At 50.4% G+C, this 19,438-nt stretch overlaps 6 protein-coding genes across 7 annotated transcripts in view; 2 read left to right on the top strand and 4 right to left on the bottom strand.

The window, feature by feature from the left end:
- The window catches only part of LOC4577789 (ecdysone receptor), a 131,650-nt gene extending 126,920 nt beyond the window's left edge, over nucleotides 1–4,730 (bottom strand). The window contains exon 1 of the transcript XR_009766493.1: nucleotides 4,534–4,730. The gene's annotated coding sequence lies outside the window, so the exon portion shown is untranslated. The remainder of the gene's footprint in view (nucleotides 1–4,533) is intronic.
- Nucleotides 4,731–5,048: 318 nt separating this feature from the next.
- LOC1280478 (glycosyltransferase 25 family member) lies at nucleotides 5,049–7,889 on the bottom strand. Its single transcript, XM_320324.5, has 5 exons — nucleotides 7,327–7,889; nucleotides 7,022–7,250; nucleotides 6,421–6,953; nucleotides 6,140–6,343; nucleotides 5,049–6,072 (listed from the first exon to the last, which is right to left on the bottom strand). The coding sequence occupies exons 1-5, from the start codon at nucleotides 7,569–7,571 to the stop codon at nucleotides 5,343–5,345; spliced, it is 1,941 nt and encodes a 646-aa protein (XP_320324.4). The 5' UTR covers nucleotides 7,572–7,889; the 3' UTR covers nucleotides 5,049–5,342.
- A 77-nt stretch (nucleotides 7,890–7,966) lies between these two features.
- On the bottom strand, nucleotides 7,967–9,088 carry LOC1280479 (uncharacterized protein C16orf52 homolog A). Its single transcript, XM_320325.4, has 3 exons — nucleotides 8,820–9,088; nucleotides 8,542–8,754; nucleotides 7,967–8,465 (listed from the first exon to the last, which is right to left on the bottom strand). The coding sequence occupies exons 1-3, from the start codon at nucleotides 8,920–8,922 to the stop codon at nucleotides 8,278–8,280; spliced, it is 504 nt and encodes a 167-aa protein (XP_320325.1). The 5' UTR covers nucleotides 8,923–9,088; the 3' UTR covers nucleotides 7,967–8,277.
- Nucleotides 9,089–9,330: 242 nt separating this feature from the next.
- Nucleotides 9,331–12,216, top strand: LOC5667999 (uncharacterized). Of its 2 annotated transcripts, none has more exons than XM_061661057.1 (2): nucleotides 9,331–11,101; nucleotides 11,177–12,216. In XM_061661057.1, exons 1-2 carry the CDS (start codon nucleotides 9,605–9,607, stop codon nucleotides 11,360–11,362), a joined length of 1,683 nt encoding a protein of 560 aa, XP_061517041.1. In that variant the 5' UTR covers nucleotides 9,331–9,604; the 3' UTR covers nucleotides 11,363–12,216. The 2 variants fall into 2 exon arrangements, with proteins under 2 accessions (XP_061517041.1, XP_001689252.2); XM_001689200.2 differs by having other exon boundaries at nucleotides 11,174–12,216.
- On the bottom strand, nucleotides 12,090–13,180 carry LOC1280481 (H/ACA ribonucleoprotein complex subunit 2-like protein). Its single transcript, XM_320327.4, has 3 exons — nucleotides 12,882–13,180; nucleotides 12,737–12,809; nucleotides 12,090–12,652 (listed from the first exon to the last, which is right to left on the bottom strand). The coding sequence occupies exons 1-3, from the start codon at nucleotides 13,048–13,050 to the stop codon at nucleotides 12,421–12,423; spliced, it is 474 nt and encodes a 157-aa protein (XP_320327.3). The 5' UTR covers nucleotides 13,051–13,180; the 3' UTR covers nucleotides 12,090–12,420.
- A 245-nt stretch (nucleotides 13,181–13,425) lies between these two features.
- Nucleotides 13,426–19,153, top strand: LOC1280482 (membrane-bound transcription factor site-1 protease). Its single transcript, XM_061661054.1, has 4 exons — nucleotides 13,426–14,760; nucleotides 14,831–17,765; nucleotides 17,827–18,162; nucleotides 18,223–19,153. Exons 1-4 carry the CDS (start codon nucleotides 14,242–14,244, stop codon nucleotides 18,636–18,638), a joined length of 4,206 nt encoding a protein of 1,401 aa, XP_061517038.1. The 5' UTR covers nucleotides 13,426–14,241; the 3' UTR covers nucleotides 18,639–19,153.
- The last annotated feature ends 285 nt before the right edge of the window (nucleotides 19,154–19,438 follow it).

The following is a 19,438-nucleotide window of genomic DNA, read 5'->3' as shown; positions in this document are numbered from 1 at the left end:
AAAACAACCTCCAAAGGCAATATTTACATTGAAAAGTTAACGCACTTCATGATTTTTCTTCTTTACGTACAAGATAACGATAAGCAACCTACGCTTTGGATCGATTTCATCACATCCGTAGTTGTCGTAGGTTCGGCATTATGTACTCAATCTTTTTGGTCGTCGCAATGGCAACGTACGCTCAAACAGGGCAAAACCAGCGCCGTTTGATGTTAAGATGAACCGGCATTAACCATTGCGAAACACTTCGCTAACCCCGAGAAACAAGTTATGTTTAAACTTGCGCGGGAGGAGATTCCTCGCTCGCTGCCTCTTTCGCTCCCTGTGTTCCACCACTCTGTTGTTGTTGATTTTGTTAATAAAAATTCTAACAATCCGTACCGTGCAACCTGCCCAAAATCGATACTAACTTCATTTGAAGGCATCCACACTCTGCTCTGGCATCCGTAATGGGGTCAACAGTCGGGTCAGCGTATCCAGCGTAACCTGGCTGCACCCGGTAAAAGCTGCACGTGAGCGGGGCCGGAGGGGGGCCACAAGCGACCTTGCGACAACGGAGGATACTCTCTCTGTGTCTCACTCACTCATTCGCACTCATTTTCACACCATCGGGAGCGGCATTCTGGTGCAATGAAATGCGCAAGGACATTCCACTGCAAAATTCCACCAATACCGCCGCCACACAGCAGCAGGTGAGACGGCAAAGCGAGCAACCACCGAGAGCGAAAGAGCCACACAAACACGAGGAGGGAAAGTTCATTCTGGTGCTGCTACAAACGTGACCTAAGTTGGGTCTTTTTTGTCCTTTTTTTGGGGTGAGCATGCTTTTGTTTTTATATAATAATAAGCGCTCACACAGCCCAACGAGCCCAAGGAGCTTGGGGCTTGGGGATATTACAAGGGAATTTTCGCTGGAAGGTTAATGTTGCAATTTTGGGAGGTTCTCCACCCAGGGGGTTAACGAACAACCCGTGTTGTTGGGATGACCATGAGAAGCTTATCCCTGCTGAGATAATCGAATGTCGGTTCGAAGAAATCTTAACGGCTTGACAGTAACACGAACCAACAAATTATCCCCAAAAAACCCAATGAACTGTGTCCTCTTTACAAAAAGTGTACTCCAAAACAACATCTTTGGCTCCCGAGTGGACCCGAAAATTCCGACAACTTCTTGCCCGCTTCCCCTTTCCCCGTTCCTCCACCGTCACCGTGTATGTTCAATGATCTCGCCAGTTTTTGCAAAAATGAACTTGCGTGAGGCATTGCCCTAGGTCAGGCACCGTAGGCAAATGTCATCGATCGATCCCCCTTCGAAGCCGGTTCAGGGCGTGGTGGTGATGCAATGCAACCCAATGTGCCCGAAAGAGGAAAAACAAAAACGGCACTGCACAGTATGTTGGGATCCATCATGTGTACATAGCGCGAAGAAGCGAAGGAGCGAAACAATGCGGAGAAAGCAACGAACTTTTGGGAGGCTCCCGGTAAGGACAACGATTTGCAATCGGGGAAATGCTTTCCTCGCCGAAGGAAGAATACACGATGGAGGGAGATTTATGTTTCATAAAAAGAGCCTTTCTTGTACCTATTTGGACAAAACGATAAGAATGTCGCTGTACATAAGGCTGAGATTTTTATCTGCGCGAAAGCAAAAGCATATGCAAAAAAAACTAAAAGTCTCTATGAAAATAAAGAAAAAAAGGGAAAAAAATCAAAATGGTTTCTTGTCCTTTTAAGCGCGAAAAGGATGCATGTCGTTTTCGTTTTTGCACCAACAAAAAAGGGCTAGAAGGCAAACCTTGCCAGTGCTAGGGGCGCGATGAAAGCAGGAAATTGAAAGTGATTTTTTCTGTGAGTGTGTGTAAGTGTGTGTGTTTTTGCATCATCGCCCCATAACTGCAACTGCGCGTTTTCAATAATGCAACCGCGCGTTACACTGGACTCACCTACACATAGAGATAGTGAAAGAGAGAGAGAGAGAGAGAGTCACTAACGCACACACCCACACAATCACAATCGAATGAAGCATTTCATAATGATTCGCTTACATACTGCAGCGATCATAATGCATTCTCACCGTTCGCGTTAGATAGCACAATCGGTTTCCTCCACCTTCTCTTCCACAGTTTTCCTCCCACCCAAGTAAAGGAATGCACCACCGGAAACAGACCTGTGACTGTGTGTATGTGTACCGTCGAGGTCGTCACACAAATCGATGATGCCATCGGTGCTCGGTGGAGCCGGACAGGATTCAAGTTCATTGCCTTTCCGGGATGAAAATAGAAAACTCGGGAAATGCAACCACAGCCCGTCTCTCTTTCTCTCACAAGCTCTTTCGGCCTGCTTTGGGATCCGCCGCCGTTCTATCCCGATGGGAAGAGGAATTTCGGAACGGTAATTGAAAGCTGCGCCGGCGCGATTCCCCAAAACCCAACTACAGACGCATTTCTCCTCAGCAAAAATCACCCCCCACCCGCCCGCTTGGTGCATTGCAAAGCCCTGCAGGCCCAAGGAAAAACAAAAAGGGCACACGGCATAGGGTGTGATAAAGGGAGTGAGTGTAATTGCGTCATTAGAAATAGTACACAAACGCATTGCAAACGGTAACACGTCGTGATTCAAAAAATGGCTTCAAAAATATCGAAAATCTTTTCAACTAATGCAGCATTATTTTAGTAATTTCTAATAATCTTTATTACAGCCAAAGACCGACCATTTTCATAATTTAAAGCACCTCAAAACGACAACCGGTTCTTACCGGACAGAACAAACCGGCTCGTGGCTCGCGGCTATGCGCTGTCCATTATCTAATCAATCCACACCGGGTTGAGCCCCCTTCCCTGTATTGGGGGGGGGGGGGGGGGATTCTTCCTCTCACGTGCACGAGCAAACGCGCATGAGGAAGCGCGCGCGCTTTGTTTACATCATTATCGAATTATTGCCTATCGCTTATCGCACGCGGTTCTTCCGACGAAGCAGGAGCGATGGAAAGGGCGATACTACCGAGAGGCGTGGTACGTTTGAAGGCTAGCCCAAGATATGAACGGGTTTGTTTACCATTTGGGCTTAGCTGGGGGGTGGCTATACGTTTTATAAATAGAATGTCCACTTTACTGGACTGACCACTTCCTGGAGGGTTTCAGGTTAGATATTCTCAAGAAGGTGTTTAAGCAAATAAATGAGAAATCTAATTAGACAAACTTACCTTAAATTAAATGGCGAATCTTTGGATCAACCTAATTTCTTCCTCTCCTAGAAACACATCCTTTCCCCTATACTTCATTCAATTGCCGCATCCTGTGCTCAGCCCTCTCAACCATTACAACACACCTTTTTTCGGAACATTCTAGACGATCTTCTCCCTCCCAAAGGGAGCGTCATTTCGTCACGGGAATAACGGGGAAAGGGATACACGTTCACGAAATTTCCATACCCCCCAAAAACCGGAAGCGAACCGTCTTGTACACGCACGCACTGAGGCGACGGAAGACTATTGCCATGGAAACCCACACCCTACGTCTCTCGTGCTCTCTCTCTCTCTCTCTCTTTCCTCCAGACCCAAAAAGGTACTGACACACTATCGACCTTTTTTTATTTCCTTTTCGATTGTAATTTAATCAATTCTGTACACCCAAGACACCCAAGCAAGACACACAAAACAAACGCGTTTTGCTTTTGTCACATAATTTCACGCACCGTTCACCCCCTTTTCCGCCCTCCCAGAAGGAACGCACGTAAACATCGTACCGCAGCACGCGCGCGTTATCAGTCGGGAAATGGCGAGAAAAACACACTCACTCATACACACACGCTTACTATCTTTTTTCCACACCAATTTGATACAACGTCTTGTCTCCCGCCGCCAGATTGTGGAGGATTGGTTTTGTTTTCACCGACACCGATTAGAAGGTTCACGGACGACACACGGACTTTCACCGAGAATGGTGACCGCTTGCTACGATCTGATTGTGCACTGACCGCACTTCGAAAGCATAACCCAAACACACGCACAAACACACTGCTGCCCGTTTTATGCTGCTCGGTATGTTTTTATGCTGTTTTCAAGCGCATTCAATCGCGCACTTCCTCGCGAGAACTGTGGCAGCAGAGGAGACGGGACCGAAGCAAACGAAGTGGTATGCTGCGCGCACATACACACACGCGCGCGCAGGGGGTGTGAGGGAGGTGTAAATACTGATTTGACATTACGGTTTGTTGTTACGCCGTGCTGCTTGACAGTTCCGCCATCCCTTTTCTTTTTGCTGCCTTTTAAAAAATCTCTGCTCTGCTACGCAGGAAGAAAGTAAACCGCACCACCAAAGCAAAAAGAACATCCCCTTTCTACACGCACACACACACTTGTGCACGTTTCCTCGCGGGTTACGCGACTGGCCATTCACAACCGCGTTTTTTTTTGGGTTGCTCCTGCTCGTCTATAGCGCGAGACACAAACGACGACACATTCTAGATGAAGCTGTGCTCGGTACAAGAGATGAGGGAAGGGAAAGGACCCTTTTTCTAATGTATTTCTATTACCCAAAACACACTACACCGGGATGAGGTGCACACGTACACTGCACACACATACAAACAGGCACACACAACCGCGCACAAACAATCGAACACGAGGCGCACAAACACACAAACGAGCGTTCAAAACAATTAAACGCAGCTCCCGTCGTACGCGGTTCCACCAACACGAATGGAATGTTTTGACAGCGCAGGCAGAGTGAAAAGTGAACCTCACCAGAGAGCGCTCGCACACACACACGCATGCATGCAGTACGACCCGTTCTGAGCGTGCAGGGGTGTCAAACTCCGTATAGTGAAGCGTTTCAAAATAATATTACCGTTTTGTACAAATTATTATTATTATTTATTTTTAGTCATGTAATTCCAATACATCTATTTAAATGGGTTTTTTTCTAAAATTGTGCCATTTCATGTGCATCTAGGATGATATTTGACTTTTTTTCTCCACTTGAAAGTCGACCCGTTTGAGGCCCTTAAGAGCAGGGTTGCTTGGAAAATAAAGTCTATATAAGGCAGGGTTTCAGATTACACGTGTTGTTACAACTAACTGTTTATTGTATTCAGAAACAATTCCATCTAAAAGGAAAACTGATACGTTATGGCTTGTGTTATGGCTAGTGTCAAAGTGGTCTCCTCCTGCTGGTTTTACCTACTAATATCGATATAAGGCACATTAATATTATCGCAATTCCATTCTTCTACGGGTTGATCCAATGTTCGTTTTTTTTTTGGTATAAATGCTACAGGACATTCCCAGTGTCCATCATCAGATCCTTCATCGTGCGCTTTTGGGCATTTTTCCCTCTTGAACGCTAAAGTTCACTGCGCCTGTTTTTCGTCTCCAAATCATGCTCTCCCTGCCCAATGCCCGACTCGCTCAGCAAGGCCGGCGCATTCGGCAGCTGCTCCTTGTCCCCCTTCTTTGGTTCCTGGCTGGCCTGACCCTGGCCACCGTCCCGCGTATCATTGCTAACCATTCCCGAGCTACCCTTGCTTGGCCCTCCAACAGCCGGCAGTGTTCCATCGATGCGCAGCGAGTCCTCCGTGTCGGAGATGTACCCCTCGTCCCCGGTGTAGTGCGTAGGGTACAGCAGCAACGGTGCCGCACTCCAGGCACTCAGCGTCCGGTCGCGGAAATGGCTCGTCCAGCTATCGTTCGGATGGTTATCGAACATGATCGGCAAATACTCGTCCACCGGCAGCAGCTTGCTGAGCGGTTGCTCGCGCAGCAGCTTCTTCGCTCCCTCCAGCGTGATCACGTACCCGAGCGTCCAGTACGAGTAGCCCGCCTTCACCAGGTACTCCGATCCATCGATCCACTTTTCGTCTTCCTCCTGGAGCCGCTTCCGCCCGAAGTAGATCAAATCCCAGCCACCGATGCGACGTGCATCGGCCAGCACCCCGTACGCCCGGCGGCGGAAAAATGGCTCGAACCGGATGTCATCCTCCAGCACGAGCACTTCCTGCTGGTTGAGCCGTACCATACGCTCCCAGATGTTGTAGTGGCTCAGGAAGCAACCGATCTCTCCCATCGTCATCGGGCTGGAAGAACAGAGGGAAAAAATGCTTAAGTAAACAAAGCAAAGAATGGCAACAAAAAGCTACGTACCGCTTGTGGAAGGGATCGGCATAACCGGGCAGAAAGCGGATGCCCATATCGTACACTTTCTTATCGCTCAGCTGCTTCCCATCGACGGCGGGGAAGTGTTCCACGTCCAGGCCGAGCAGATCGAAGTGCTTCAACATTTTCGTACGTCGCTCCGTACGCCGCTCCAGATTGATCATGTAGATGTGGGAGAGGGACAGTTTGTCCCTGCGGAAAAGCATGAGAAGAAACGAAATCAATGATTTATGTAAAAACACTCCAGCAAAGAAAGGTCTCCGGCTTACTTTGGAACATCCGCAACGAATCGGCTTAAATCCTGCTTCAACGACAGCGCCCCATACTCATTCACGATGTAGCTGAGCACGTTGGTCAACTGTTCCAAATCTTTGCCCGGCACTGTTTCACCCGCCTCCAGCGGCACCATGATGTACCCATAAAGCAGCTCATTGCACACATACATCGGAATTCCTGAGTAGTTTGCCGACATGGCAAATATGATGATATCATCCACCGGCCCATCGTACCGCCCGACCGGGAGGTTTTTCCGCTCAAACGTTAGCTGGCGCGTTTGGGCAATGTTAAGGCTAACCAGCACGGCAGTATGCACCATCGGCACCGGCCACTGGCCGATCTGGTCGTAGTTGAGTATCTTTTTGTAATCGTCCGTCCGCTGGTAGTAGTAGTCTGACGTCATGCCGCACCAAAAGTTGGAGTACAGCCCATCGGACACGAGCATGGGCGCCACGATCGGCAGCTTCCGGTCGATCAGCTTGCCCAGCGTATTGCTGTTTGTTAGGAACACATCGGCATCGATGAACTGTTGAGAAGAAATCGAAATCACAACATTATTCCCCATTGGATTGAGTTTTTTTGCTATCAACTCACGAAGATATAATCGGCCCACATCATTCTTGCGGCTTGTAGTGCATCCTGCTTCAAGCGAATCACATCACTAAACCGTTCCTCATTCCAGTGTGTGCTAGTTTTCTCACTTTCGCGCTTTCCTCGCTCGCTGCGGTATTTAAAATCCACACTATGGTACAGCGAGGACGTTCGCTTCAGCCATGCTTTGGTAATCTCTATGCTGCGATCTTCATTATGATCCGAACGGATCCTGCAAGAAGGGGAACAAGAACGTTTTATATCGTTACAAGAACCCTCACCGAGGTAGATTAGTCATTAACACTTACCACAATGACATCCGATCTTTGGGATAGTCGAGATCCTCCAAGTACGAGAAGAAGTACGGCAGCGTGTGCGCTTTGTTGCGCACCAGCACTGCCACCATTACGGTTGGAAGTTGCTCCGTAAGCTCTATCTGATTGTCGCCGCTAACGATTGTCGTCGTCAGCAGTAGTGCCAGCATCATCGTCATCATCGCTAGCCCCGCAAATGCGCCACCGCTGCTGCATCGCACCGACACTATAGAACACATGCTGGCGTTTGTGCGAGTTTTAACGTAGTTAATATAAAAACTTAACAGTAAGCACACCGCAACTAGCCCTTTCTTACGCTACAACACCGACTATTGCTTTTTCTGACTCATATCAACTTCCGCTTCCGCCGTCGCCACCGCTCGCCAGATGAGAAACAGATGAGTTTTCCGTTCCGATCTTTACCGTAGCGCACAAGCATGCAAACACACCAACACACACACACACGCAACAAAACAATGTGCGGCAAATGTCAAACCGTACCCCCACAGAGCATAGCCTGCTGACGCGTAGAGGGGATGATGTTTTATGCTGGTTTGTTTATGTTTTCCTTCCTTTTCCAAAGCACGCAACCAAACACACACACAGAGAGAACGAGATAAAAACGCCAATGATGTAGGATTTGGAAAAACAAATATTGCACAGCAAATTTATTTCTCACCAATACAAAATAATGGAAATTATTAACTAATTTCTTAATCCAATACACTATCCTTAATCGCTACAGCAAAGTACAATTTGTATCTTTTGGTTTTTTTTTAGTTTGTTCAATTCCATCACTAGGAAAGCAAGAAGTACCATCAATTGTTCAGAAACGTTACAGCACTGGGGCGTAAAGGTGGAGAGAGGGGGTGACATATTAATACAGCATAAAAGATGAGATACATCGCTATGTGCGCCGGAGCTGCCCAGGGGCGGCTCGGGCCTTTAAAACTGCGGCAGGCACACCTTCTCCGCAAACAGCTCCGATATGACCGTGATCCACAGGGCCAGCACGAACATGATGTACGATATGCCGACCTGGTGCGAATGGGGCAGATGGTACGGTTGGCCACCGATCTCGTCCACATGGAATCCAAGCGGAAATATGACGGCCGCAAGACAGAACAGCACCACTGCAATGGGAAAGCGGTGAGAATTTGATGTTGGGTTTCTTAATACCAATCGGCAATCGGCTGCCCATATACTCACTTGCAGTAAAGCCGACCCACCGGGCATAAGGGATCACATTACGGTCCCAGTTGCTGGACGCCAGCAGTATGATGGTGGTGGTAATGCAGATGCAACCCACGAAAATGCATATCAACGCGATCAGCCACTCCGGCTGCAGCTCGGGTGTGAAGCAAACCTGCGGCCGGTTGTACAGCGTCATGCACGTCCACATCAATCCCAGCCGCGTTTCGCCTGCCGAAGCGAAAGGACAAAGATTAGTCAGTCGACCTCCCTATTTTGCAACCCCCTTCGTATACCTCCAACACTGGTCACAATCCAATCGGGCATGGCCAAACTAACGATCGCACACACATCCGCCGCCATAAACAGACCAGCGCTGATTGTAGTTAGCTTGTCCATTTTAGGGCTGTATTTCACAAAAACGTCCTGTTTATTGCAATACTGGTAACTCTACTCAGAGAAACATATTTTGCCCTCCTCTTCCTGTGCTTGCGGAAAAAAGGTTGCTGCTTGCAAAATTGGAATGTTTATGTTTGGGTTTGGATGACAGATGCGAATGTTCTTTTTTTCTTGTCTTGTGCAACTGTTGTAGGGTTCCGCTGGATTAGTTTGGTTTTTATTTTAACTGATGCATACATTTTCTACATCGAAATTACATTAATTGCTAGCATCGCAAATGAAGTAAGCACACATAAAACCTAAAAAGCAGCATTTCAGATCGTCTGAAATATAAATCAATAAAATAAAAAAAAACGCTTGTTTTCAAACCCCTTCCACAAACCATTTACAGTTCAGCCCGCGCAGTTTTCACTGCGAAAAGTAAACAAACTGTCAAACAGCATCGGAATTTGTTGCCCGATTTTCAGTTCGGTTCGGTTTTTTTCTCGCATTGTTGCGCTGCGAGTGAATCCTTTTCCATAACTCCCGGCCGTTCTGTGCGGGAAACGAAAATGGCCTATTGGTCCGGGCGGAGGTGCCTCAGAAGTCAAAACCCCCATTAGTGCGCGAGTGTGTATGTGCGTAGATTTTACAACCACTTGTTTGTGTGGTCGGGCAAACACACCTTCTCATCGCATTCGACATGAGCGACCTAGATGATCCACTTTGTGGGCAGACACAGTCGTCCCAGCAGCAACAACAGCAACAACCTCCAACTCAAACAACACCCCGCAGTTCTCTCGGCTCGGGTGCACTGTCCTACAGCAATTCCTCCATCTCGCCGTCGACGAGCTCGAGCAGCTCCGGGTCGGCCAAATCCGCCGTCAGCGAGTGCTTGGGTGCGTGGCTCAATTACCTCCAGATCATGAACAACCTGTGTGCGGCCGGCTACCGGCTAGCGCAAACGATTGCCGCCCTCGAACCGTGGGCGTACTTCGAACATCCGAGCACAGCCACCGGCGGCGGCGGTGGCCAATCCGGATCGGGGGCGAGCAATCCGTCCGGCATTCCGTCACCCTCGCAATCGGCACAGCCGGGCCCACAGATACCGCAGCTACCGTTCACCACCTCGCAGATTCCGTCGCACATGGCGTTCCAGTTTATCACGGCCTGGGACGAGCTGGCGCGGGCGTCCGTCATGGCCACCAGCACGGTCAAATCGCACATCGTAAGCGTGCTGCAGGACTTTAAGACGCAACCGCTGGCGACGGTGGAGCAGGACAGCGAGCTGCTACATATCAAGGAGTACAATCAGCTCATTCTGCAGGACAACGCACAAACGATGATCAATCTGCAGCACCAGTTCTGTGTCGCTTCGTGCGACGCTTTCGCGCAGCTAATGTGCTGCTACCAGTGCCAGACGCAGGTGGGATTTCCGCACGACCCGGACTGCCCAATGGTGCAGCACCCGATGTCGGCCGCCGCAACGATCGCTCGCACCGGCGGTGGTGGGGCGGACCAACGCTCCCAAACGCCTTCGCCCCACTTCGGCATGAAAATGCAGGAAAATGCCCGGCTGTACGATCGTACTGGGTCGATTTCGACGCAAGGATCCTCCTCGGACCACGGCACGACGGCGTATGAGCAAACGCGTGGCCCCTCGCCGCACGACATTCGTGGGCCGAGTCCGATCCAGGGCTATTTGGACAATATCAGGGGCCCACTGCCAAACCCGGGCCATCTGTCGGGCATGAAAGCGCCGTTCTATCGGGGCTCACGCTCGCCATTGAATTTCCCCCTCTTCACGCTAAACGGACAGCGTCGCTGGTCGGAAGCGGCAGCTGGGGAAGTTAACTCCGAGGCAGCGCTCGATCCGGAAAGCCAAATGCGTCGCTGGTCAATGCCGTGGGAAGCGAAGGCAGACAAATCGACGGTGCACTGGAACCAGACGCGCCTGATGCCGATCTCGAAGCTTGCTGTGCCGGCGTCAGGGCCGGGACCAACGCCGAAATCGTCGCTCGGCGATCGTAGCCAAAGCACCACGCCGGACTCTACCTGGCACTCGTCCATCACGAGCCAGGACGGGTTGGTGGAAGCGATACAGCTGCTGTCCTGCCGACCGATTCACCGGATGCAGCCGATGATGATGATGGCACCGCCCAACATCGGGCCACCGTTCGTCGAGGAGCCCTCCGGGATGGTGGGTAGCATTGAGGCAAAGAAATGTTAGATTCATTCTTCTAATATGACTCACCTTTTCTTGTTGACGCAGCAGCAACAGGAATCTCACAACGTGTCGGGCAATCCGCCCGGTCTGTACGGTATCTGGACGCAGCAGAACCCGCCCAGTGCCATGCTGCGCCAGTCGACCGTGGCCACGATGCAGCAGGACCGCATGGTGCCGCTGATGAACTACATTCGCGAGCAGGACTCATCGATTGACGAAAATCCACCTAACTAAACTCACACTCGCGCACCAGAGGCAAGAGGCGAACTCATACTAACAAAACCATCATTACAGGCGCCAGTGCGCTAGTGACCGCTTGCGTAATGGGGGGAACTTATTCCATTGGTGGTTCCTCCAGCAGCGGGTGGCATAATCACATACCAAAGCATCATTATATTAGCATCATACCAAAACCCATTTTAGGACGATATTGGAAGGTTAAATTTTATACAAAAACCAAAAAACAAACGGCGGCTAGGGAGAGGGGATAATATTTTGGCCCCACACACTTTTTGTCTCACTTCTGTAATGTTTAAAGTGTACTCATCATATACATAGACGGAAAAGTATGATATTCTTTACACGAAACGTTAAGGAAACCGAGAGAGAATCTTTAACCGTTCGATCATGACAAGATATAGTGGAAACGACGCTCACATTTACATTACATTATATACAGACACGACAGGGGCCGGATATTTAAATGTTTAGAACTAACTCTGCAAATTCGTACTGAATTTCTACTATATATACAAATCTCAAGTGTAACCATTTTACACGTTTCCCCGTAGAGAGTGTCTGTCTGTGCGTTCTCGCGATCGATAGCAAAAAGAGGCAAAATCGCTTAAACAAACTGTTTGTTCCTTCGTTGGTTCACCTTCGTTACTTTACGTGGTGCATATTAAATTATTATTCACTACTTTAGCCCACGTGGGGCCAGTAAATAGAAACGATTAGTAAGTAGTAGTATTACATTGGAAGGTTTATTGGGTTTTCTATACTTCAATGGACAAGCGTGTTTATGTGTACTAATATTCGGGGTAGTAACACAATTTAATAAATCTGGCTGTCTACTAAAATAATGCAAATCTATTCCACTTTCGATTTGATTCTTAACCGAAAGCACGTTTGACGATGAAATAAAAATTCATAAAAATTTTGAATTCAAGAGTTGAGAAAAAATAAAAAGAAAAATTGTAAAAGAAAATCATATTCCTCCTCCTCCTCCTCGGGCACGGTTGTTAACACTAAAATAGTACAATTTAGCAGGTCGACGCAGAATCGAACCCCCTTTACGAAGGTACGGGAAGGGTTGAGAGTTCTACCTTTAGCTTATCGTACATATCCTGATAGTCGGGATGCTCCCGGATCAGCATCGCGACCGTGCCGCGCTTCACCCCCATCGCTGCACCGAGATCCTTCCGGCTCGGCATGTAGCAGTAGGGAATATTCTTCTCCTCGCACACGGCCGGCAGGTGGCACATGATTTCGATCGGTGTCACATCGCCGGCAAACACAACCAATCTGTGCAGAGAGATGAGAAGGGAAATTATTTAACAAGTCAAGCGAGAGGTCAGTTTGAAGCCGTTCAAAGCAAGACACACTTACCCAGTCTCTCCCTTGCGCAAGCGGATCTGAACGTCCTTCAGTCCGTTACGCAGGAAGTTCTTCTGTTTCGATGCTTCAAATACAAAACAAAGGATGGCGTTAGATCGTGCAACAACGAACTGTTGTAAACCACTTCCAGTCCTACCTTTTTCGATAAGCTTGTGAACCTTTTTGGTAAGCTTCTTGGACGCCATTGGCTGGGCGATTGCGCTGGCATTGCGGACCTTGTCCTCGTACGAGTCTTCCTCCTTCACCACCACCGAAGTGTCGACCTCCTCGGCCGCATCTACCTTTTCCTTCTTTATTTTACCCATTTTACGATGTGAAACGTTTTGTGTGAAGTTAAAAATGTGTTAAATTATACACGACCCGGCGTATGTTCTTCCCGCACGTGTTTCGGCTCGCGATGCAGTGTGTGATTTTTGACAGCAAAACAAGCCCACTTTGACAGCAGCGTTTGTTTTGGTCCGTCATGTTGGTAGCTCTGCACTGTTGTAAGGTTCCGCGGAATAAAAGCAAACAAGAATTTAATTTGTTAAATTTTAAAATAAATTTAATGTTAAAGCTTTTCGTTGGATTGTTTTCCTAAAAATATTAAACATTCACCTAATACAAGTTACCAATTGCATTTTGTGTTTTTATTTGCACAAAATCCATTCTTCCATTCTTTTCGCATACAAATGTCATCCATAACACCTCGCAAACACCCGTCTGCCCTGCCCCTCGCAGCAACAACACTACAACACACAGCTCTCGCTTGTTTTCGTGCAATAAGAAACACGGAAAACGGGCAAAATCGTGCCTGCGTGACATGAAATAGTGCAATTTTTTCAAGGAAACCGTTTGGCAACCCACTCATACTGCAGAGGGGAGGGGATTGTGGAGGCAAAGCCAGTGATCGGTGCGTGAAAACTGTTCGCTTTCTGTGTTTTTGTTGTGTGAAAATGCGTACCCAGCTCGGCTGCTGGCAATGCGTAGAAGGAAAAGCCTGAAAAGTGCACCCACTGGGTGGGGAGGTGATTTAGTGCAAAGTGTGTTAAACTAAGGAAAGGAAACATTCTCTGTTCTGGATGGAAGACAAGAAAAGGTGAAACGGTGAAAAGGTTCCATTGAGAAAGAAGCCGTATCTTCTGTGTGTTGTGCAGTGAAAGTTCCAGTGCAGCGAGGGGAAGGAAAATGTAAAATGCCTAAGCACCCTCTCGCATCGTGAAAGTAAGACGAACAAGAAGAAAACGAGCTCAGGAAGCAAAAACGTTCCTGTAAACATATACCCCCGTCGTACGCAAAAACAATCAAGCTCGCCAGAAATATCGGTCCCCGCGGAAAAGAAAATCACATCAACACACACACACGCACATACACACACACCCCCCAGCCCTAAATGTATCGTTCGTGGCACACACGTAACCCCCGCACGGTACAGCCAGATGGGATGTTGTGGTGGGGTGGCTTGTGCTAGAAAATAGGTTTTGCCGGTTGTTTACCGCACGGTTGTCGGAGAGAAGATGAGAACCGGGCTCGGCAGGAGGCGGAAAGGGAAAGCCGGCGCTGCCGTCACCGTCGGACCGCCGCCGTTCCTTGCCGATTGGGTATTGTGGGTGGCGTTGTCGCTGCTACTGATTGCGACCGCCGTCCGCACCACGAGTGTGTCACCTGGTGTTAATAATAGCTCCACCATCCTAAATCGACCCAGTCCCTATCAACCCGGACACGATGGGCAACGTTCTCCACTGGACAGTTTGGAAGGGAGTGGTGGTGGTGGTGGTGGTAGTACGCTGAGTTACAATGCCACCGAACGTGAGGGCAACCGGTCCGCCACGACGTTCGAGCAGTCCGCAAAACCATGCTGTGATAGTAATAGCACCGACCGGGCGCAGACGGCTTCTCCTTCCGCGAGGACGCACCGGGTAGTGATAGAATTTTCCACCAAAATTGTCCAGAACGAGTACATCGTCCAGTTCAACGGCTACTACAAACCGAAGGAGCGCGAAAGCTTCATTCAATCCGCCCTGAACGGATCCAAGGTAAGGAGCATGGCCTACTCTAATTCGTGTACGTGTTGTCGCAATTAAACCTACATATCACTGCTTTTAGGTACAAAAATGGCGCATCTTGCTACGGAACAATCCGGCACAGGATTTCCCGAGCGATTTCGACGTGCTAACGCTGGAGGAGGCGATCGAATTCGCGGACGATGGGTTGGCGCTGCTTCGCACGCATCCCTCCATCAAAAGCATATCCCCCCAGCGGATGGTGCATCGTGCGCTGAAGTATGTTCCCCTCCGGCAGTCGGACGCCCATCAAGCCGATGCGGAAGAGGAGCAGGAAGAAGAGGAGGAAGAGCTGCCAGAGCAGCCCGAGCCCGAGCTCGAGCTGGACGATGCAGAAACGAACGATTTTATCGAGTTCATCCAAAAGCGCCGCCTAACAACGGAAGCTAATTCGTTTGCCCAGCCACCAGCACCACCGGCACCTCCGCCACAATCCCCCAACCGGCACACCAACCGGCGGTTGCTTCGTGCGATTCCACGCCAAATAACGGCCCTACTGAAAGCGGACGTGCTGTGGAGCATGGGCATCACGGGGCAGGGCGTCAAGGTGGCCGTGTTCGATACGGGGCTGGCCAAATCCCATCCACACTTTAAGCGCATCAAGGAGCGCACGAACTGGACGAACGAAAAGACGCTGGACGATGGCGTCAGCCACGGTACGTTCGTGGCCGGCATTATCGCCTCGTCCAAGGAGTGTTTCGGCTTTGCGCCGGACGCCGAGCTGCACATCTTCCGCGTCTTCACCAACAACCAGGTGTCGTACACGTCCTGGTTTCTGGACGCGTTCAATTACGCCATCCTGAAGAAGATCAACGTGCTCAACCTGAGCATCGGCGGGCCGGACTTCCTCGACCAGCCGTTCGTGGACAAGGTGCTGGAGCTGTCGGCGAACCGCGTCATCATGGTGTCGGCGATCGGGAACGATGGCCCGCTGTACGGGACGCTCAACAATCCGGGTGACCAGATGGACGTGATCGGTGTCGGCGGGATGGATTACGCCGACAACATTGCCAAGTTTAGCTCGCGCGGCATGACCACGTGGGAGCTGCCGTACGGGTACGGCCGCCTCAAGCCGGACATTGTCACGTACGGGAGTCAGGTGAAGGGCAGCAACCTGAACGGTGGCTGCAAATCGCTCTCGGGCACGTCCGTTGCCTCGCCGATGGTGGCCGGTGCGGTAACGCTGATCGCGAGCGGTGTGCTCGACCGGCCGGGAGTCGATTTGAACCCGGCCTCGATGAAGCAGGCACTGATAGAGGGTGCGGAAAGGCTGGCGGACAACAACATGTTCGAGCAGGGCCACGGGAAGCTGAACATACTGCGGAGCATGAAAGCGCTGGCAGCTTACCGGCCGCGCGTCACCCTTTCGCCGGCGTATCTGGACTTTACCGAGGACTACATGTGGCCGTACACGACGCAAAGCTTGTACTACAGTGCGATGCCGGTGATTGCGAACGTCACCATCCTGAACGGGATGGGCGTGTTTGGACGGGTGATAAACCGACCCACCTGGCATCCGTACAGCAACGAGCACGGTGAGCTGCTGAACGTTTCGATCAGCTACTCCGAGCAGCTGTGGCCGTGGTCCGGCTGGATGGCGGTACATATCGGGGTGAACGAGGCAGGGCGTGGATTTGAAGGCATCGCGCAGGGTCACATCACGCTGACGGTACAAAGCCCGCCGCAGGGCGAGAACGAACGGGAACCCCGGAACGGCACGGTCAGTTTCGCAATCAAAGTGCGCATCATTCCACAGCCGCCCCGGCAGAAGCGAATCCTGTGGGACCAGTACCACAGTCTGCGCTATCCGCCGGGCTATCTGCCGCGTGATAATCTGAAAATCAAATCCGACCCACTGGACTGGCGAGCCGATCACGTGCACACCAACTTTAAGGACATGTACACGCACCTCCGCAACGCTGGCTACTACGTGGAAGTGCTCGGTGCGCCGTACACCTGCTTCAACGCATCCCACTACGGCACACTGCTCGTGGTCGATCCGGAGGAAGAGTTTTTCCCGGCGGAAGTTGCGAAACTGCGCGAAGACGTGCTCGAGCGGCAGCTGAGCGTGATCGTGTTTGCCGACTGGTACAACACGTCCGTCATGCGGCGGATAAAGTTCTACGACGAGAACACGCGCCAATGGTGGATGCCGGATACGGGCGGGGCCAATGTGCCGGCGTTGAACGATCTGCTGCGGGGGTTCGGCATCGCGCTCGGCGATCGTGTTGCGGACGGGTACTTTGATATGCGCGACCATCGGATGTACTATGCGTCCGGGGCGAACATTGTGCGCTTTCCCGTTGGAGAAGGCACGATTCTGGTCGAGCGGGACCTGCTCGATGAAGGGCTGGCGATAACGCAACCGGACGAACCCCGCTCGAAGGTGCGGACGCGCACAGCCATCCTGGGGATGCTGCAAACCGATCGGAGAGTGTACGCACGGCTACAGCCGGCAACGCCCAATCCGGAAGGAGCGCCACCATTGGCTCCACCGGACGAGCTGCCGGAGGAGTGGGAAGAGGACGGTGGGAAGATCGATCGGGACGCAATCATCAACAAGCGCATCCTGCTGAGTGCTGCTGTCGGTGGTGCTGGTGGTGATGTTGAGGAGGATGAGGATGTCCCAAACGATGGCGGTGAGTTTAACCGGGACGATGCGATGAATCGCGTGGATGCCGGTGAGGAACCGCTGCCGGAAGACGACCGGGACGGTGATGATTTGGGACAGTTGCTGCGCGAAAGGACGAAGGCTGTGAAGCAGCACAATTCCACAACGGCACGAACGGGTGGTCGTCCCGAGCTGCTGGCCGGTGGCCGGATTGCACTGTACGGCGATTCGAACTGTCTCGATTCGACGCATCTGGAGAAGCCGTGCTTTTGGCTGCTGGACTCGCTGCTGGAGTACACAATGACGGCGCATGTAACCAGCCTACTGCGAGATTTAAATGTCAGTCGGCAAGTGGAACAGATCGAAGGTAGGGCGTGGAAGGACTGTTTGAAAAGAGTGTATAGTAATGTTATTTGCTTTACTTACAGAAAACGTGAAGCTACCTCAGCGAATGCCGAACAACAATCTGCACCTGTACTCGAAAGTGCTGGTGGCTCACACGACAACGGGCGAGAAACGTCCCATACCTGTGTGTCAACGGCTAGAGTGGGAATATCCGGTCACGCTGAACATGTCCAGCTTAAGCTTCGGCACCGGTCCAAACGATCATTTACTCGTCCAGGAGCAGCAACAGCAGCAGCAGCAACAGCTTCTAGTGGTCCAACAGCGTCAACTAAAGCAAGGCCCACCGCAACCAATCATGCCGTTGGTGGGGAACGAGCTCGTCTACAGCAGCCGGGGTCGTAGATTGGAAAGTCAGAAAGGTGAAACTCTACATTATCAAAAGATGATGAGCATTGTTTAAGTCATTTACTTCGTTTTAGGTGGTAATGCCGCACTAGGCGCCAACGATGAACCAGACGTTCCCGGATGGCGCAACAAGAAAACGGATAAAATCCCCCCAAACGCACCACCGAATGGATTCAACGGTCCATCCGGTGCATCACCAACGGCCGGCACACCGATGGCGGTCGGGGTGAAGATAATTCCCCTTGCCGGAGGATCCACGGAAGACGTTGACTACTATGCGGAGAGCCGCGCCGGTGGTGGTGGTGGTGGTGGTTCGAATGGAGATCGTTCCAGTGGTACAGTTGGGGCGTTCTACTGGTTGGGCGGCTCGAAAGGTGCCGTAATGTTGGCACTGTTCGCGTTGCTTGCTCTACTGAACTGGGTGCGCAAAACGAAAGGACTCACGATCAAGCGACGGCTCAATTACGTCTTCAATAAGGTTGGCTTCTGAGGAGCTGAAGTACAGACACGGTTGGCTATACCAAAAGAGACGAGCGATAAGGCAACGAAACGGACCGGCTGGTAGTAGTGGTAGCTTAAGTTGGGGGAACAAGACTCGTTACACGGTAGGTGGTAAGGGAAGTATTTGCCAGCTTTTCGTATTAGGGCTCAATGTTGTTTTATGTTCTTGTTATTCTTCGCGTCGTAGGAGAGGGCGGTTCTAGTTCACTTTTTAGCTGCAGTAATGAACCTTTTTTTTAATTTAAATACTACTGTATGTTTAGCCAAGGAGAAGGAAATCAGTGCTGTTCTTCTGGTAGGTGTATCTTGTTGAAGATATGGCAATAGAAAATAGGAGCCCCAAATGAGCGGTGTGTGTGTGTGTGTAGAGAGAGAGCAACAGCAAAAGATTAACATACATTATGTCAATCCGTATTGGTGTGAATGTGTTCCTAGCTATTCCCCGCCACACGGGGAGGAACGCAAAATAAAGAAGAAAATATTTTTATATTTTTATAACGAAAACACACAAGCGTAAGGATTGCTTTGATTGCGAAACAGAACGAGAGCAAAGGAGACAAAAGAACAGTTGGACAAGCGAAAGAAAAGAAGTGAGGGAGAACGGAACAGTTTCTTGGAATGTTTTGGATCTCTGTGGAGTTGCCGTTGGGGTCAAACGGATGGATCAGTGTATCGATGGCAGCCAGTGCGAAAAGTTGTGATGAAGCGGAACCAAGAGTGAACTTGCTGTAAAAAAAGTTGAATCATATTGCTTTAAAGTGAACCAAGGCGATCATCAGAAGTGGAAAT

Source organism: Anopheles gambiae, chromosome 3 (assembly GCF_943734735.2).
Source record: "Anopheles gambiae chromosome 3, idAnoGambNW_F1_1, whole genome shotgun sequence".
NCBI lineage: Eukaryota > Metazoa > Arthropoda > Insecta > Diptera > Culicidae > Anopheles > Anopheles gambiae.
This window is presented reverse-complemented; position numbering and strand designations above follow the sequence as displayed.

Excerpts from the sequence above, each read along its gene's own strand:
- LOC5667999 (XM_001689200.2), top strand. The coding sequence starts at position 9,605 with ATGAGCGACCTAGATGATCCACTTTGTGGGCAGACACAGTCGTCCCAG. Across the intron at positions 11,102-11,173 it reads TCGAGGAGCCCTCCGGGATG|CAGCAACAGGAATCTCACAA; the intron begins GTGGGTAGCATT and ends TTGTTGACGCAG.
- LOC1280482 (XM_061661054.1), top strand. The coding sequence starts at position 14,242 with ATGAGAACCGGGCTCGGCAGGAGGCGGAAAGGGAAAGCCGGCGCTGCC. Across the intron at positions 14,761-14,830 it reads CCGCCCTGAACGGATCCAAG|GTACAAAAATGGCGCATCTT; the intron begins GTAAGGAGCATG and ends CACTGCTTTTAG. Across the intron at positions 17,766-17,826 it reads GCAAGTGGAACAGATCGAAG|AAAACGTGAAGCTACCTCAG; the intron begins GTAGGGCGTGGA and ends CTTTACTTACAG.
- LOC1280479 (XM_320325.4), bottom strand. The coding sequence starts at position 8,922 with ATGGACAAGCTAACTACAATCAGCGCTGGTCTGTTTATGGCGGCGGAT. Across the intron at positions 8,755-8,819 it reads GATTGTGACCAGTGTTGGAG|GCGAAACGCGGCTGGGATTG; the intron begins GTATACGAAGGG and ends TCGCTTCGGCAG. Across the intron at positions 8,466-8,541 it reads GTGGGTCGGCTTTACTGCAA|TGGTGCTGTTCTGTCTTGCG; the intron begins GTGAGTATATGG and ends TTCCCATTGCAG.
- LOC1280478 (XM_320324.5), bottom strand. The coding sequence starts at position 7,571 with ATGTGTTCTATAGTGTCGGTGCGATGCAGCAGCGGTGGCGCATTTGCG. Across the intron at positions 7,251-7,326 it reads AAAGATCGGATGTCATTGTG|GATCCGTTCGGATCATAATG; the intron begins GTAAGTGTTAAT and ends CCCTTCTTGCAG. Across the intron at positions 6,344-6,420 it reads TTCGTTGCGGATGTTCCAAA|GGACAAACTGTCCCTCTCCC; the intron begins GTAAGCCGGAGA and ends GCTTTTCCGCAG.
- LOC1280481 (XM_320327.4), bottom strand. The coding sequence starts at position 13,050 with ATGGGTAAAATAAAGAAGGAAAAGGTAGATGCGGCCGAGGAGGTCGAC. Across the intron at positions 12,810-12,881 it reads TCACAAGCTTATCGAAAAAG|CATCGAAACAGAAGAACTTC; the intron begins GTAGGACTGGAA and ends TTGTATTTGAAG. Across the intron at positions 12,653-12,736 it reads TTGCGCAAGGGAGAGACTGG|ATTGGTTGTGTTTGCCGGCG; the intron begins GTAAGTGTGTCT and ends CTCTCTGCACAG.